We start from the raw sequence: 14862 nt of genomic DNA, 5'->3' as shown, positions 1-14862 counted from the left end.
GAGAGAGAGAGAGGAAAACAATTCTTTTTTTCTTCATGCTTTTTCTTGGCGCAGTTGTTCGGCGAATGATCGTGAGTTGTTAAACGAGTAACCCGGTTGTTAAGTGAATCGGGCTCCCCCACGGCTTGTCGGAAGGGGAACTGCATCGCGTGGCAACCGTCGTAAAATACGAGTCGGTTCCCACGCCTCTGAATTTTGATCGTGGGAATGCCGAGACGGTGGTCGGTGTGAAAACCTGGACCTGGGTCGCTTTCTCCCACCCGCAAGCGATGGGGTGACTTCAGATGAATCGCTAAACGAATCGTTGTACTGCGAGGACGAGCTGTAGTTGTGTTACGTTTTTGAGTTTAGGCTAAAAAAAAAAAAAAGGTGGAAAAAGGGGTCGATCGGTGACGTCGTCCCAGCCTTTCTCTCCAAAGCCACTGGAAACAGGACGAGAAGGTGAGGTCTCCATGAAGGAGTTGGGGGGCCGTGACAGCAGCCGCAAAAACTCACAAAAGAGGAATCCAAGCAATGACCCACAACTGATAAAGAAATATTCCGAGAACTGGGGTTAGAGAAGAAAGAGGGGGAGAAAGAGAGGACAGAGAAAGAAATAAAGAGAAAGAGAGAGAAGGGAGAAAGAAAAAAGAAAGAAAGAGAAAGGATGGATGGAAGGAAGGAAGGAAGGAAGGAAGAAAGGAAGGAAGGAAGGAAGGAAGAAAGAAAGAAAGAAAGAAAGAAAGAAAGAAAGAAAGAAAGAAAGAAAGAAAGAAAGAAAGAAAGAAAGGGACAAGGAAGAGAAGAAGGAGGAGGAGAAGGAAGGAAAGAAGGAAGGGAGGGAATATTGGGCTTAGAGAAGAGGGAAAGAAAGAGAGGAGAGGGAGAGAAAAATGAAGAGAAAGAGAGAGAGAAGGAAGGAAGAAAAGAAAGAAAAAGGATGGAAGGCAGGAAGGGACGAGGAAGAGGAGAAAGAGGAGGGGAATAAAGGAAAGATAGAAGGGAGGGAGGAGGAAAAAAGGAGAAGAGAGGGAAGAGGAAGGGAATTAAATGATTGGAACTAATTATTATGTGTTGTTTGACTTTTTAATATATTTTTTTTGTTCAATAAAGAAAGCTTTACCCTGGCAGTAACGATGCAGCTAGAATTGATTGGTTGATTGATTGATTGATTGACTGACTGACTGACTGACTAGGTACCATCAAGTCAAGCTACGTTTCTCTTGCAGAGGGGATTAAATTACATTTCTCTCGTGTGTGTGTGTGTGTGTGTGTGTGTGAAGTTATCTTTCTCTTTCCCCCCACGGTTTTTGGGATGAATTTTGCTTTTTTATTTCCCTTGTCCAGAAGCCTCTCCCGGGATATATCAATCCTGGCCATCCTTTCCCCAAGGGACGCTCAAAAACGGATGCCTGCTTGAACCGTCTCGCGGGGTTGGACTAGAAGACCTCTAAGGTCCCCCTTCGATTACCCTATCCGAGGTGCGCACGCCGTCCGGATTTTAGCAACCCTGCAGGGAATCCTGCAGGCATCCATACCCCCCCCGGCGCATACAAAGCAACCGGGCCTCCAAGCCAGACCCTGAACCCTGATTGGCTAAACCAGGGATGAGCCGGCGGCTCCCAGGGTCCCAGAGCAACGCCCCCGCCCCCACCAGCCCCCCTCAACCGCCCGTGGGAGGGGGAGGGGGGCCCTTGCCGGAGATGAAAAGCTTTGCAAAGCTCCTGGCCGAGGGGGAGATTTGGGCTTTTGTCTGGGGTGTGTGCGTGTGCGTGTGTGAGTGTGCGTTTGTGTGCGTTTTTGCAGGCATGCAGAGCTGGTGGGCTCTGCCCCAGTTGGGCTCCCGAGCCCGTTGCCATGGAAACCGCTGTCAGCAGCTGGAAGCCCCGGCGTGGCTGGCTGGCTGGCTGGCTGCAGTTCCCGCGGCCGAGGATCAAGCCGTCCATCCGTCAAAGAGTAGAGCGGGGAGGGGGGGCCTTCTGAGGTCTTCTAGTCCAGCCCCCCCAACCTCGCTCGAGCAGGAGATTGTATTATTCTGGACAAAAGGCTGCCCAATCTCTTCTTGAAAATATTATTCTCTCGTCTAGATCGATGCAGGACAGGAGAGAATAAAAAGACTCAGAAAGGGACCTCAGAGGTCTTCTAGTCCAACCCGCTACGGTCTCTTCTTTAAAACCCTCCAGCGCTGGAGCAACCCACCACTTCTGGTGGCAAGCAGTTCCATTGTCTAATTGTCCTCCCTGTCAGGAAATTCCTCCTTAATTCCAGGTTGCTTCTCTCCTGGATGAGTTTCCATCCGTTGCTTCTCGTCCGGCCTTCTCAGGTGCTTTGGAGAATAGCTTGACCCCCACTTCTTTGGGGCAGCCCCTCCGATATTGCCCCCCTAGAGTGGCTGAGATCGACCCCCCATCCCAACCCGGTCTGAATCCCCTGCAGACCGGGCTGGAGACGGCGAGGGATTTCCGGAGCCATCCCAATCCCGCTCCTCGTTTTCGATTTCGTCCGGGGGTCCTCAGCCCACCCAGCCTCCTGCAAGGATTGAAGACAGGCCCCCAAAGGGAAACGGGAGGTTTTTCAAGAAGAGAACGGACAAGCCTTTTGCCTGAAGTGGTGCCTAAGCACAGGGTCGGACTAGATGACCTCCGAGGCCCCTTCCAACTCCGTTGCTCTTTTCTAAGAGGGTGAGCTGGGGGGCTTGCTTGCACCACGTAAGACGGATCCCACAAATGCCCAACACCTCTTTCACGACACCCCCCTTACCCTTACACACACACACACGCACGTAATTTCCCCAACCAAAGTGACTAATATTTCCACCAAGTGTCGAGGAAGCGACATTAACAAGGAGCTAATTAGCACCGCCGAGTTTCTTTTTTTTTCCTTTTTTTTTTTTCCTCCTTTTGACAAGCCCCCGTGTCAGAGCCTCTAATGAGTCTCGCGTTCTGCTTTTAATCAACGGTCTCCGTCACACTTTTAATTTAATTTCTGGATCAAAATGCCAGCCGCGAGTTCGGGCGGGCCGGGAAGGGAAAGCCGGGGGAATCTCTCTGCAAACGCAGCGCCTTTTGTATCCGGATCTCTTTTTTGGGGGGGGGGGAATCTCCCCCCACCCCCATCCAAATGTCTACATTCCCACACTCCCACACCCTACACCCCCCCCCAGTGTCAATTTTTGGGACAATCTAGGCTGCTTCGACTCAGCCGCCACAACAGAATTGGAAAATAAATCTTATTTTTTTGGCGGTGGGGGGGAGAAATATAGCTAGTCCTCGACTTAATGACAATTCGTTTAGTGACCGTTGGAAGTCGCAAGGGCGCTGAAAAAAAATGGGGGGGGGAGTTAGGATCATTTTTCACACTTATGACCGTTGTGGGATCCCCGTAGCCACGTGATCAAAATTCAGGAAGTTGAGAATGCCGCAAGGGTGGTAAAAATCTGAATAAATGGCCACTTCTGAGTGCCGTTGAAAGTCTGAAGGGTCAGTATATGAACTGCTGTAAGTCAAGGATTACCTGTATGTTTTATCCACCCAGATAGAGAGGAGGAGGAGGAGGAGGAGGGGGAGAAGGAAGGAGAAGGGGAAGGAGAGGGAGAAAGAGAAGGAGATGGAGATGGAAGGAGGAGAGAGAGAAGGAGAAAAAGTAGAAGGAGAGAGAGAGAGAAGAGAAGGAAAGAAGGTAGAGAAGGAAGGAAGAAGAAGGAAGAGAGAGGAGAAGGAGAAGAGAGGAGGAGGAGGAGGAGAAAGAAGGAGAGAGAAGGAGGAGGAGAGAGATAAGGAGAAGAAGAGAAGAGAAGGAGGAGGAGAAAGAAGGAGAGAAGGAGAAGGAGAAAAAGGAGACAGAAGGAAAGAGAAAAGGAGAAGGAAGGAGAAGGAGGAGAGGGATAAGGAGAAGAAGAGAGGAGAAGAGGAAAAGGAGAGAGAAGGAGAAGAAGGAGAGAGAGAGAAAAGGAGAAGGGTTGAATTCTGGGAGTTGAAGTTTCTTAAAAGCTGCCACGGTTGAGTTTCCATGAATTATCGGGCAGGGGAGCCCAATTTTTAAATGCACCCACCCACCCATTCTCTCTCTCTCTCCTACCCAGGATGCCCATCCGGGACATTCAAAGCCAACCAGGGGGACGAGAGCTGCGTCCACTGTCCGATCAACAGCCGTACCACGTCCGAAGGTGCCACCAACTGCGTCTGCCGGAACAGCTATTACCGCGCTGACTCGGACCCGCTGGAAATGCCGTGCACCAGTATGTCCCGCCCGACACGGTGGCAGAGAGGAGGAGGAGGAGGAGGAGGAGGAGGGCGAACGGATTTAAAAAAAAAAACAACCCTGGGCCCCAGCCCCTCAGATTAACAGATTCGTAAGGGACCTTGGAGGTCATCTAGTCCAAGCAGGAGACCCTACACCGTTTCCGACAAATGGCAGTCCAGGCTTTTCTTGCCAGCTTCCCAGGGTTAAAGCTTCCCACAACTTCTGAATAATTACAGAGTCGGAAGGGACCTTGGAGGTCATCCAGTCCAACTCCCCCGCCCAAGCAGGAGACCTTACACCGTTTCTGACGGATGGCAGTCCAGTCTCTCCTTGAAAGCCTCCAGATTAGAAAAAAATTATTCCTTTATAAACTAGGTTTATCCCATTCTCCTCAATCTCACGGCCAAGTTTTCCATGGCAGGTAGTCCTTGATTTTCGACGGTTTGCTTAGTGTCCATTTGAAGTTACAACGGGATGGGGGCGGAAAGGCGCCAGTGGTTGTTTCACACTTACAACCGTTGGTGCAGCGTCCCCGTAGTCACATGATCAAAATCCCTGGCAATCTGCTTATATTTAGCCCAGTCATTGCCACATTGAGTTGGATGGGAGCTCAGAGGTCATCTAGCCCAACCCTCTCCCTCTCTAATCTCCAGATCGCTGCCCTGAGGCCAGCGAGCCGCAACCGTCGTGTAATTTAACTTCTGCTTTCCTCTTTTCTTTCGGTTATCAGGCAGCCATTCCTTCAAACCTTCCCATTCCCAAGACAATCGTGGCCGTAGTGAGTTGCACGGGAGCTCGGAGGTCATCTAGCCCAACCCGCTCGCGCTCCCTACCTCCACAACCGCTGCCCCAAGGCCAACGAGCCGCAACCGGGTCGCGTCGTCTAACTCCCCGCTCTCCTCTTTCCTCTCGGTTCCCCGGCAGCCATCCCTTCGGCCCCGCAGGCCGTCATTTCCAGCGTGAACGAAACCTCTCTGATGCTGGAATGGACCCCTCCTCGGGATTCGGGGGGCCGCGAGGACCTGGTTTACAACATCATCTGCAAGAGCTGCGGCTCGGGGCGCAGAGCCTGCACCCGCTGCGGGGACAACGTCCAGTTCACGCCGCGCCAGCTGGGCCTGACCGAGCCACGGGTGTACATCAACGACCTCTTGGCCCACACGCAATACACCTTCGAGATCCAGGCGGTGAACGGCGTCACAGACCAGAGCCCCTTCTCCCCCCAGTTTGCCTCCGTCAACATCACCACCAACCAGGCGGGTAAGGACTTCCAAAGGCTTTTCTTAATCGATTGATTGATTGATTGATTGATTGATCGCTGGGCCTCCGTTTTTTTCTGCCTCGTTCTTCAGGGCTGGGATGGTCTAGGGCTCTCCTGACTGAGCAGGGTTGGACTGGAAGACCTCCGAGGCCCCTTTCTGCTCTATTCTGATTGATTGAAATGGTCTAATGTCTCCTGCTTGAGCATGGGGTTGGACTAGAAGACCTCCGAGGTCCCTTCCAACTCTGTCATCCTGTAAGAAACGGTCTCCTGCCTGAGCAAGGGGTTGGGTTAGATGACCTCTGAGGCCCCTTCCAGCGGTATTCTGATTGATTCATTGAAATGATCTAGGGTCTCCTCCCTTGAGAAGGGGGTCAGACTAGAAGACCTCCGAGGCCCCTTCCGGCGCTATTTTGATTGACTGATTTGGTTGAAATGGTCCAGGGTCTTCTGCTTGAGAAGGGGGTTGGACTAGACGACCTTTGAGGTCCCTTCCAACTCTGTCATTCTGTATGAAACAGTCTCCTCCTTGAGAAGGGGGTTGGACTAGTGGACCTCCGAAGCCCCTTCCCAACCCTATTATTATCTGCAGGTCTGGTGCATCTGCGTAAAGGACCCCCAGATTGCTCAGGTCTTTTTTGGGGGGTGGGTGGGTGGGCCTACATTGGCTGGATGTGGGAGGGGGGGCTCCCTGACTCTCTGCCCCCCTTGTCTGTTGCAATTAATTAATTGTGAGTTTATTGCAGCAGCTGTGAACATTGTCGCCTTCACAGCTGAGAAAGGGGAGGAGGGAGACGTGTGCGCTTTTGTGCGTAGCAGGTGGGGGGGGGGTGGGGGAAAAACCCCCCACACTCGCTGACACACACACACACACACACACACACACACAACCTCAGTTGTCATTTTTCCCACGTGCTCCGAGCTGCCTCAGCCTTATTATCCTCGGAGCTGCAAATCCCGATCCTGTTGTGATGTATCTATTCATTAAACCTAAACAGTAACTGTCGGCGTGCTAATTCTCCCCATAATTAGAGAGGCCGCATGCATCCTCCTCGGGCCATCCAGTCCCTCCGCTTCTGCTGCCGCCGCCGCCGCCGCCTCCGTGCTCCTCATTAAGGCGCTGGCAGAACAGAAGCCAAGGAAGGAAGGAAGGAAGGAAGGAAGGAAGGGGGGAAATAAAAAAAAAAATAAGAATAAAAATTCAGAGGGGTCGTCAAATAAAAAATAAAAATCGCAGGTTTGCAAAACAAAATGAAACAACACAACAGAAGGAAAACGAAACAAACAAACACGATTCTTTCTGGGAATAGAGAGGCTCAGAATAGGGAATAACGGAGTTTGGGGGGACACCTCAGAGATCTTCTAGTCTGACCCCCTACTCAAGCAGACCATTTCGGTCGATCGCTCGATCAGAGTAGAGCTGGAAGGGGCCTTGGAGGTCTTCTAGTCCAACCCCCTGTTCAAGCAAAAGACCCGCCTACATCATATCAATCAATCAGGGTAGACCTGGAAGGGACCTTAGAGGTCTTCTAGTCCAACCCCCTGCTCAAACAAGAGGCTACACCGCTCCAGACAAATGGCTTTCCAGTCTCTTCTTGGAAGCCTCCAGCGATGGGGAACCCACAACTTCTGGGGATTCGTTGATCTGGGATGATAGAATTACGGAGTAACAAGGTTGGAAGGGACCTCAGAGGTCTTCTAGTCCAACCCTCTGCTCAAAAGATTGTTCAGTGGTGATGTCTCCCTTAACGACCGAGCCAGAAAAGCTCGTAAAATCAGGGCACAAATGCCGAACGCCTCTGAACTTTTGAACAGTTGAATCACACATATTTCTTTGCCCCCGTTTTCTTTTTCAAACGGGGAACTGCAGGCTGCCCGTCGTCGTCCCGTCCCCCGCCTTCCCAGACCCTCGATCCAACCCCCTCCCCAATTTTTCCCACACCGGCTTCCTTCCCAAGAGCCCCTTCCCACATTTCTGACCTGACCTCCAAGCCTGAGCCTCAGTCTGTCTGGACGGTAATGGAAAATAGCAAAACTCCCTTTCAAGCGGCCGGCCCCTAGGAAACCTGACGCTGGAGGGGGTGGGTGGGGGGTTGGAAGAGAACTTCTGAATGGAGTTTGGAAGAGAAGGGGGGGCAGAGGAGACCCCCCTCTTCAAAATACAGCTGCCCTCCGCCCCCCCCTCTCGTTCTTAACCCTTCCCTTCTCCCCGGAGACCCCTGTTTGGGTGTGGAGAGGATTAAGGCTGGACTGCTTTGATGAATGCAGGAGGGGCTTCTTTTGAGAAAAAACACAAAAAACAAAAAAAAAAGAGAAGGGGGGGGTTTTCCCCCAAGATTACAGAATTGGCAGCTGACACCAGACAGGGGGGAGAGGAGGAGGAGGAGGAATGGAGAGGTGGGGGGGACACACGCACGGGGATCTGGGATGGATTGAACTTGGCAGGATTTCAAGCATCTTGGAGATGGTGGCCAGTTAGGCTGGCTGGCATTTGTCCTTGGAAAGGGGTGGGGGGGGGCTCCTCCTTGCCCCACCTCCCACCTCCTCTTCATCCTCTTCTTCCTCCCTTGCCCCCAAAAAAAAGAGAGAGAGAAAGCGGCTCTGTTTCCAGGATGAAGCGGTGAAAGAAGGATGAATCCAAATTTGTTCTGATCTCCGTGGGGATTTTTTTTGTTTTGTTTTGTGTTTTGCAAAGGGGATTTCTGGGGGTGGGTTGGATTTTTTTTTCCCTGCCTGGATTTTTTTTTTCTAGCTAAGCCCCATTTCTCACCCTCCCCTACACCCCCCGCCCCCGCCCGTGCCTGCCCAGAACAGATGTCAATCAAAGGCCGTTTGGGTAGCAACAGAAGGTGGGGATGGATTCAAATCTACGTTTTTAAAGGCGTGGAGTTGAGTGGTTCATCTATATCTATACCTATCTCCATATCTCTATCTATCTATCTATCTATCTATCTATCTATCTATCTATCTATCTATCTCCATCTCTCTCTCTATCTATATCTATCTATCTATCTATCTATCTATCTATCTATCTATCTATCTATCTATCTATCTATCTATCTATCTATCCATCTATCCATCTATCTATTACTATATCTATACCTCTATCTATCTATCTATCTATCTATCTATCTATCTATCTATCTATCTCTATCTATCTATCTATCTATCTATCTATCTATCTATCTATCTGTCGGTCTATCTATCTCCATATCCATCTCTCTCTCAATTTTATACAGTTTGGGACCTTTTCTATCAATGGCTGGATGATGAAATACAAAAATAGAATATTTAGAATGTTAGGTAATAAGGAATATTATTGACTTTTCTTCTCCCTTTTCTTTTGTTACTTGACATTACATTTATAAAATGTTTTTTTTTCTTTTTTTAAAAGATAGAATTATTGGTATGATTATATGATTTGTTATAGAATAAATGACTTAAATTATAGTTATCTCACAAGGCATGATTGAATAAAAGTATAGTCAAATCTTTTTTTTCTTTCAATAATGATATGAGGATATACAAAGCTTGGGTTGATAATAAGAGTTATTATGTAATGTAATTGTAACTGTGACTACGAAATGAATGCACAAAACTGATGAACCAACCGACACACTGTTTGTATATAAGTATCGAAGAGAGCTGATGTTTTTATGTTTTGTTTGTTTGTTTGTTAAAAAAACCAATAAAATTGTTTTCAAAAAAAACAAAAAAAGGAGACCCTAGGCCAGGGGTGGCTCACTTTTTGGGGTTCCCGTGGCCAAAATTATGCGCCCGCTTCCATGCTCCTGCTCATGCGTGTCAGCCTCCAGAAGGCAATGCCCCCCCCCCACCCAGGCCCCCCCTCTGTGCGCATAATCCCCACCCTCCCCGCGGAGGCGGCGCCCCTTACCTGCACTGCGCCTCACAGCTGGTTTTCTGCTGGTTTGAGGCCTTTTTCGGCCTCCCAGAGGCTTCAGGAAGGCTTCTGCAGGCTTTGCAGGCCGAAAAACTAGGCCCATTTCATCACTTCCGGTATTTTTGGAAAAACAGGAAGTGATGAAATCTATTTATCTGTCTCTCTATCTATCTGTCTCTCTGCCTGCCTGCCTCTCTATCATGTGTCTCTCTATCATCCATCTTTCTATCTATCTATCTCTCTATCTATCTATCTATCTATCTATTTGTCTGTCTGTCTGTCTATCTATCCATCCATCTATCCATCGATCTATCTGTCTGTCTATTTTGTTTATTGAACAAAAAGAAAACATTTAAAAAGTGGACATGGTGTGATCATTTTGACATGCCTAATTGCCTTCTGTAGCTATTTCGGACAATAAAGAATACATATTTATGTACATCAATATCAACCATTCTTTATACTCCTAGTTTGGGGGTCACTTGCTCCCCTTTTGCAACCTTCTGACCGGCAAAGTCCAAAGGGGAAGCCAGATTCGCTTAACGACCGGACTGCAAGTGACGCCCTCGGCCACTGTGGGGAGAAAGGCCAAAATATGGAGGCAAACCTCGCTTGACCCGTGTCTCATTTAGCGGCTGACATTGGAGGGGGGGGGTCGGTTGCGGTCGTAAGTCAAGTAGCACCTGTATCTCAGCAGCTTCCACCCGAGATCAAAGATGGTGCTTAGATTATATTCTCTCTCTCTCTCTCTCTCTCTCTCCCCCGTCCCTCCCTCTATCTCCCTCCCTCCCTCTCCCTCCCTCCCTTGGTCTCTCCCCCTTTCCCTCCCTCTCTCTCCCTCCCCCTCTCCTTCCCTCCCTCTCTCCCTCCCTCCCTCTCTCTTTCCCTCCCCCCACTTCTCCCTCCCTCCCTCTATCTCTCCCTCCTTCCTTCTCTCCCTCCCTCTCTCCTCCCTCTCTCTCTTTCCCTCCCTCTCTCTCCTCCCTCCCTCCCTTCCACCCTCTTTCTCTCCTGCAGCTCCGTCGGCGATCTCCATCATGCATCAAGTCAGCCGGATGGTGGACAGCATCACCCTCTCGTGGTCTCAGCCGGACCAGCCCAACGGGGTCATCTTGGATTATGAGCTCCAGTATTATGAGAAGGTATCAAGGAGGGACGTGGCGGCTCAGCGGCTAAGAGACGCTGAGCTTGTCGATCAGAAAGGTTGGCAGTTCGGCGGTTCGAGTCCCTAGCGCCGCGTGACGGAGCGAGCTCCCGTTCCTTGTCCCAGCTTCCGTCAACCTAGCAGTTCGAAAGCATGTAAGGAATGCAAGTTAGAAAAACAGGCAACCACCTTTGGTGGGAAGGAAACAGCACTTCGAAGGTGTTTCATCCTGCCGGCCACATGACCACGGAGACATCTTCGGACAGCGCTGGCTCTTCGGCTTTGCAACGGAGATGAGCAACGCCCCCTAAAGCCAGAAACGACTGGCATGGATGTGCCAGGGGAACCTTCACTTTTACTTTATCAAGGAGGACATTGGGGACACAGGAGTTGGAGCTCCTCCGAGAAGCTTCCTCAGCTCTGAACGAAGGAATTGAAGGATTGATATTCCTTGCGGACAGCTGGTCATTTGCATTATTTGAGAGAGCCCTTGAGGCCACTTGGAGATTTATCTGTGGGCTTTGAGTCACCTGAGTCGTGCAAATAAGCACGGAGCAGTCCCACAGCACTCCCAAGAAGGCCCCACACCCATTTGCACGACTCAGGAGGCCCTGAGGACGCAGATAAAAACCTCCAAGCAGCCTCAACGTCTGTCTACAAAGAACGCAAACGACCAGCTTTGTCTGCAAGACGTATAAATCCTTCAATTCCCTACGATCCAGCAGAGTGGAAGAAACTTCTCGGATGAGAAACGAAACATCTTCAAAGAAAAAAATCAGAAAGTCCAGTTGACTCTTGGAAAAAAAAACACCAAGCACTTTTGGGACTCTATCCTGCTTGTCCCAAAGTTGCTTCTTCCAAAAGTAACCTGGACTTTCTTCTTCTTTTCCCTTGAAAACATTTCGCTTCTTGTCCAAGAAGCTTCTTCAAAACTCCTGGGAACCGAAAAAGTTTCTTCGATGAGAAGTGGAAAAAAAAATCCAGTTTATTTTTGGGGGGGGTGGGGAAAAAAACACACCCCTGGGACGTACGGAGATAATCTCACAAGGACCGTAAGATCCTGCCCACCGTTCGTGTTTAAATGTGTTTATACTGAATTAATCCACATTTATCCGGGGACGGTAAGGAAAACTCCCCCATTTGCAGGAGGAAATAAATAGATTTTGGACACGAGGATGGGTCTTATTTTTTTTTTTTAAAGGCTAATTAAAATCGTGTTTAAACGGAGACACCGCTCACCCTCCCCACCAGAGATTACAAAAGCTGCATAATTCGTTCAGTGACCTATTTTTGATTGCCAGGAGAAAAAGCAATGCAAGGGTTGAGTGGGGGGGAGGTGTTTGAGGAGGGGGCATCTGATACTGCATAATTTATTCTGCTGTTTTGCAGAATTTGGCAGGCTCTTCTCCCTCCCAGCCTGGCTTCCTCACGGCAAAAGGAGAAATATTCCTCTTTTCCAATGCTTTCCCACCACTGTTTTTATTTATTTTTTTTGCAATCACACACACACAGGTTGTGTGTATTCACCCTTTTTGCAAGGCCATGGTTTTTGCAAACGCCAGCTGGAAAATTGCCCGGGGTTGCGATGCTGAACTCGGGGCTTTGGCGAAACCGATCTTTTCGCAATATTTATACATTTCATATTGACATATTTATTTCTAAAATAGTTACGCATTTTTTTTCTTTTTAGAAAACCAGAAAGTTATTTCTTGGTTATTGTGCTGTTTTGTTTTTTGTTTTTCTCCTCGGTTCAGTAGTGGCCGATTCTCAAGAGTTCCTATGTGAGGTCGGGTATTTTTGGCAAGGTTTTTCAGGCGTGCTTTGCCATTGCCTCCTTCCCAGGGTTGAAAGAAATTGGCTGGCTCAAGGTCACCGAGCTGGCTTGATGGCCAGGGCAGGACTCAGCCTCCTTGGTTTCAAGCTGGATGCCTCAACCACCGCCCCAAACCAGCTCTTGGTAATGTCCTCAGCGTATGATCCCAATGGATGTCGCTAAGTGAGGAATCGGTTGAGTTTTGACCCCTTTTACGACTTTTGGCCCAGAGGGGGGAAAAAAATAAAAAAATAAAACAGGCTCCCTTCATGGAATTAAGTCGGCGGTGGACAGCCGTTGCTCAATATACCGCATATCGCTTTGTATTTTTTGCACCGAGTCAGGGCTGGGCTGGATGACCTCACGGGGACCCCTTCTAATTCCAAGGTCTGATTTCTCTGCCCCGTGTTGCATTATCCATCTGGAGTGGAGGCAAACTAGGGAACCCATGTTATTTTCCCGGCCAAGAATTATGTTCCCTTCTCTGTTCTTTTCCTCTTTTACCGGAATAACCGTCATAGTTTTTTTTTTCTCCCCCCCCCCGGTAGGACCTGAGCGAGTTCAATGCCACAGCGGTGAAGAGCTTTACCAATACGGTGACGGTGCCAAACCTCAAGGCCGGAACCATTTACGTCTTTCAGGTGCGAGCTCGCACAGTGGCCGGCTACGGACGTTACAGCGGGAAAATGTACTTCCAGACGATGACGGAAGGTGAGTGACATCCCCACCTCCCATGCTCCCCAGCCACTCATTTAGTGACGGCTCAAAGTTACCACGGCCCTAAAGGGACTTAGGACTGTGTTTCCCATTTTACGGCCTTTCCCGCGATTAAAATCTGGATGCTTGGCACAACGGACTCGTGGTTATGACCGTCGCCACATTCCCAACATGGGGGAGGTGAGGGAGTCGCACTGGGGCAGGGGCCTGGGCTGGATGACCTCGGAGAGCCCTTCCAATCTTTCGATCCCTCGTTGATTTCGGGATCTTGTTTGAAATCCTGCGCCAAGCATGGGGATGACCTCCCGGGTGCCTCCCGGCCTCCCCTTTCTGCGATGCTAAGACTTCCTAGCTAGCAGGAGTGGCTCTCGGCCGAGGCCCGCCCTGGCAGGTAAAACCTGGCTTAGTTTAACTTCCCTTTTCCGCGGTGTCGTTCCAGCCGAGTATCAAACCAGCATCCAGGAGAAACTGCCTTTGATTATCGGTTCCTCGGCCGCAGGGCTGGTCTTCCTCATCGCCTTGGTGGTTATCATCCTGGTTTGCAACAGGTAGGCAGGAATCTGGAATGAGGGATTGTTCGGGGGGGGAAAAAGCAGGAACGTTTTAAACGGGCTTCCCGTTTGTCCAAAATGGTACCTGCCTGGGTTGTGGGTTGGACTAGATGACCTCCGAGGTTCCTTCGAACTCGGTTTACACTAAGTTTCCTCTACACACACACACATATATAAAGGAATAAATTTTCAAGAAGAGACTGGACAGCCATTTGTCTGAAATCATATAGGGTCCCCTGCTTGGGGAGGGGGGGGCTGGACTAGAAGACCTCCGAGGTCCCTTCCAGCTCTATTCTAATTGATCGATTGATTAATTAATTTACATAGTCTAAGGTCTCCTGCTTGAACAGGGGGCTGGACTAGAAGACCTCCGAGGTCCCTTCCAACGCTTTATATTATATTTCCAAGAAGAGGGGGGAACCGCCGTTTGCCTTGAATGAGATACGGCCTCCTGCCTGCAGGGTTGGACTAGAGGACCTCCGGGGTCCCCTCCATCCCTCTCTCTCCCATGTACCTGGGAGCTTACGGGTGGGCAGGGGCTGGCCCCCCACCCTCCGCACATACTCAGGACAGTTACAACTTCGGAACCACGCTGGGCCTTTGAGGGGCAAGGGGAGGGGGGGGTTTAAAAGGGGGAGGGGTCTTGGTTTTGGGGGGGCCGTCTGTGAGGAGGAGGAGGAGGGGGGGGACCCGCTGCTGAATCCCAGCCTTGCCCCCCTGCTCTGCTAGTCCGTCGGCCTACCGCTCAGCACGATGCTCTCCTTCCAGACGGCATGGGTTTGAGCGCAACGACTCGGAGTACACCGACAAGCTGCAGCATTACACCAGCGGCCACAGTACGTACGAGTTACGGGGGGCGGGAGGAGGAGGAGGAGGAGGAGGGGGTTGGTCGGGGGGGGGGGGGGGGGGGTTTATTCTGGCTTATCACGCAGGCTTGTTGTCGAGTGTCGTGGGTGGGTGAGCAAATGTCCCATACTGTCTTCTCCTTTTGAGTAGTTACTCCGGGGATGAAAATCTACATCGATCCCTTCACCTACGAGGATCCCAACGAAGCCGTCCGGGAGTTTGCCAAGGAGATTGACATCTCCTGCGTGAAAATCGAACAGGTGATCGGGGCAGGTAAGGCCCACCTGAGGAGGAGGAGGAGGAGGAGGAGGACCGTGGGGTCCTTGGTGCTCTCTGAGCTGGGTGGTTTTCTCGCAGACGTTTCACGGCCCAACTAGGTTACATTATCAGTGCCAGAAGGGATTGGGG

The 14862-nt window shown here is 50.3% G+C and overlaps 1 protein-coding gene across 5 annotated transcripts in view; it reads left to right on the top strand.

Moving 5' to 3' along the window:
• The window catches only part of EPHB2 (EPH receptor B2), a 33262-nt gene that overhangs the window by 11058 nt on the left and 7342 nt on the right, over positions 1–14862 (top strand). For 2 of the 5 annotated variants that reach the window (XM_087915107.1, XM_087915106.1), the window contains exons 4-10: positions 4061–4216; positions 5146–5481; positions 10401–10525; positions 12889–13051; positions 13497–13605; positions 14338–14444; positions 14602–14727. In XM_087915107.1, coding sequence (XP_087771233.1) covers positions 4061–4216; positions 5146–5481; positions 10401–10525; positions 12889–13051; positions 13497–13605; positions 14338–14444; positions 14602–14727 — 1122 coding nt within the window. The remainder of the gene's footprint in view (positions 1–4060; positions 4217–5145; positions 5482–10400; positions 10526–12888; positions 13052–13496; positions 13606–14337; positions 14445–14601; positions 14728–14862) is intronic. The other 3 variants (XM_087915110.1, XM_087915109.1, XM_087915108.1) reach the window with 3 other exon arrangements.

The sequence above is a fragment of the Pseudonaja textilis genome, chromosome 18, assembly GCF_049901715.1.
Source record: "Pseudonaja textilis isolate UNSWEBS1 chromosome 18, rPseTex1.2, whole genome shotgun sequence".
Classification (NCBI taxonomy): Eukaryota; Metazoa; Chordata; class Lepidosauria; order Squamata; family Elapidae; genus Pseudonaja; species Pseudonaja textilis.
The sequence above is the reverse complement of the archived record's forward strand: the minus strand, read 5'-3'. Positions and strand labels throughout refer to the sequence as shown.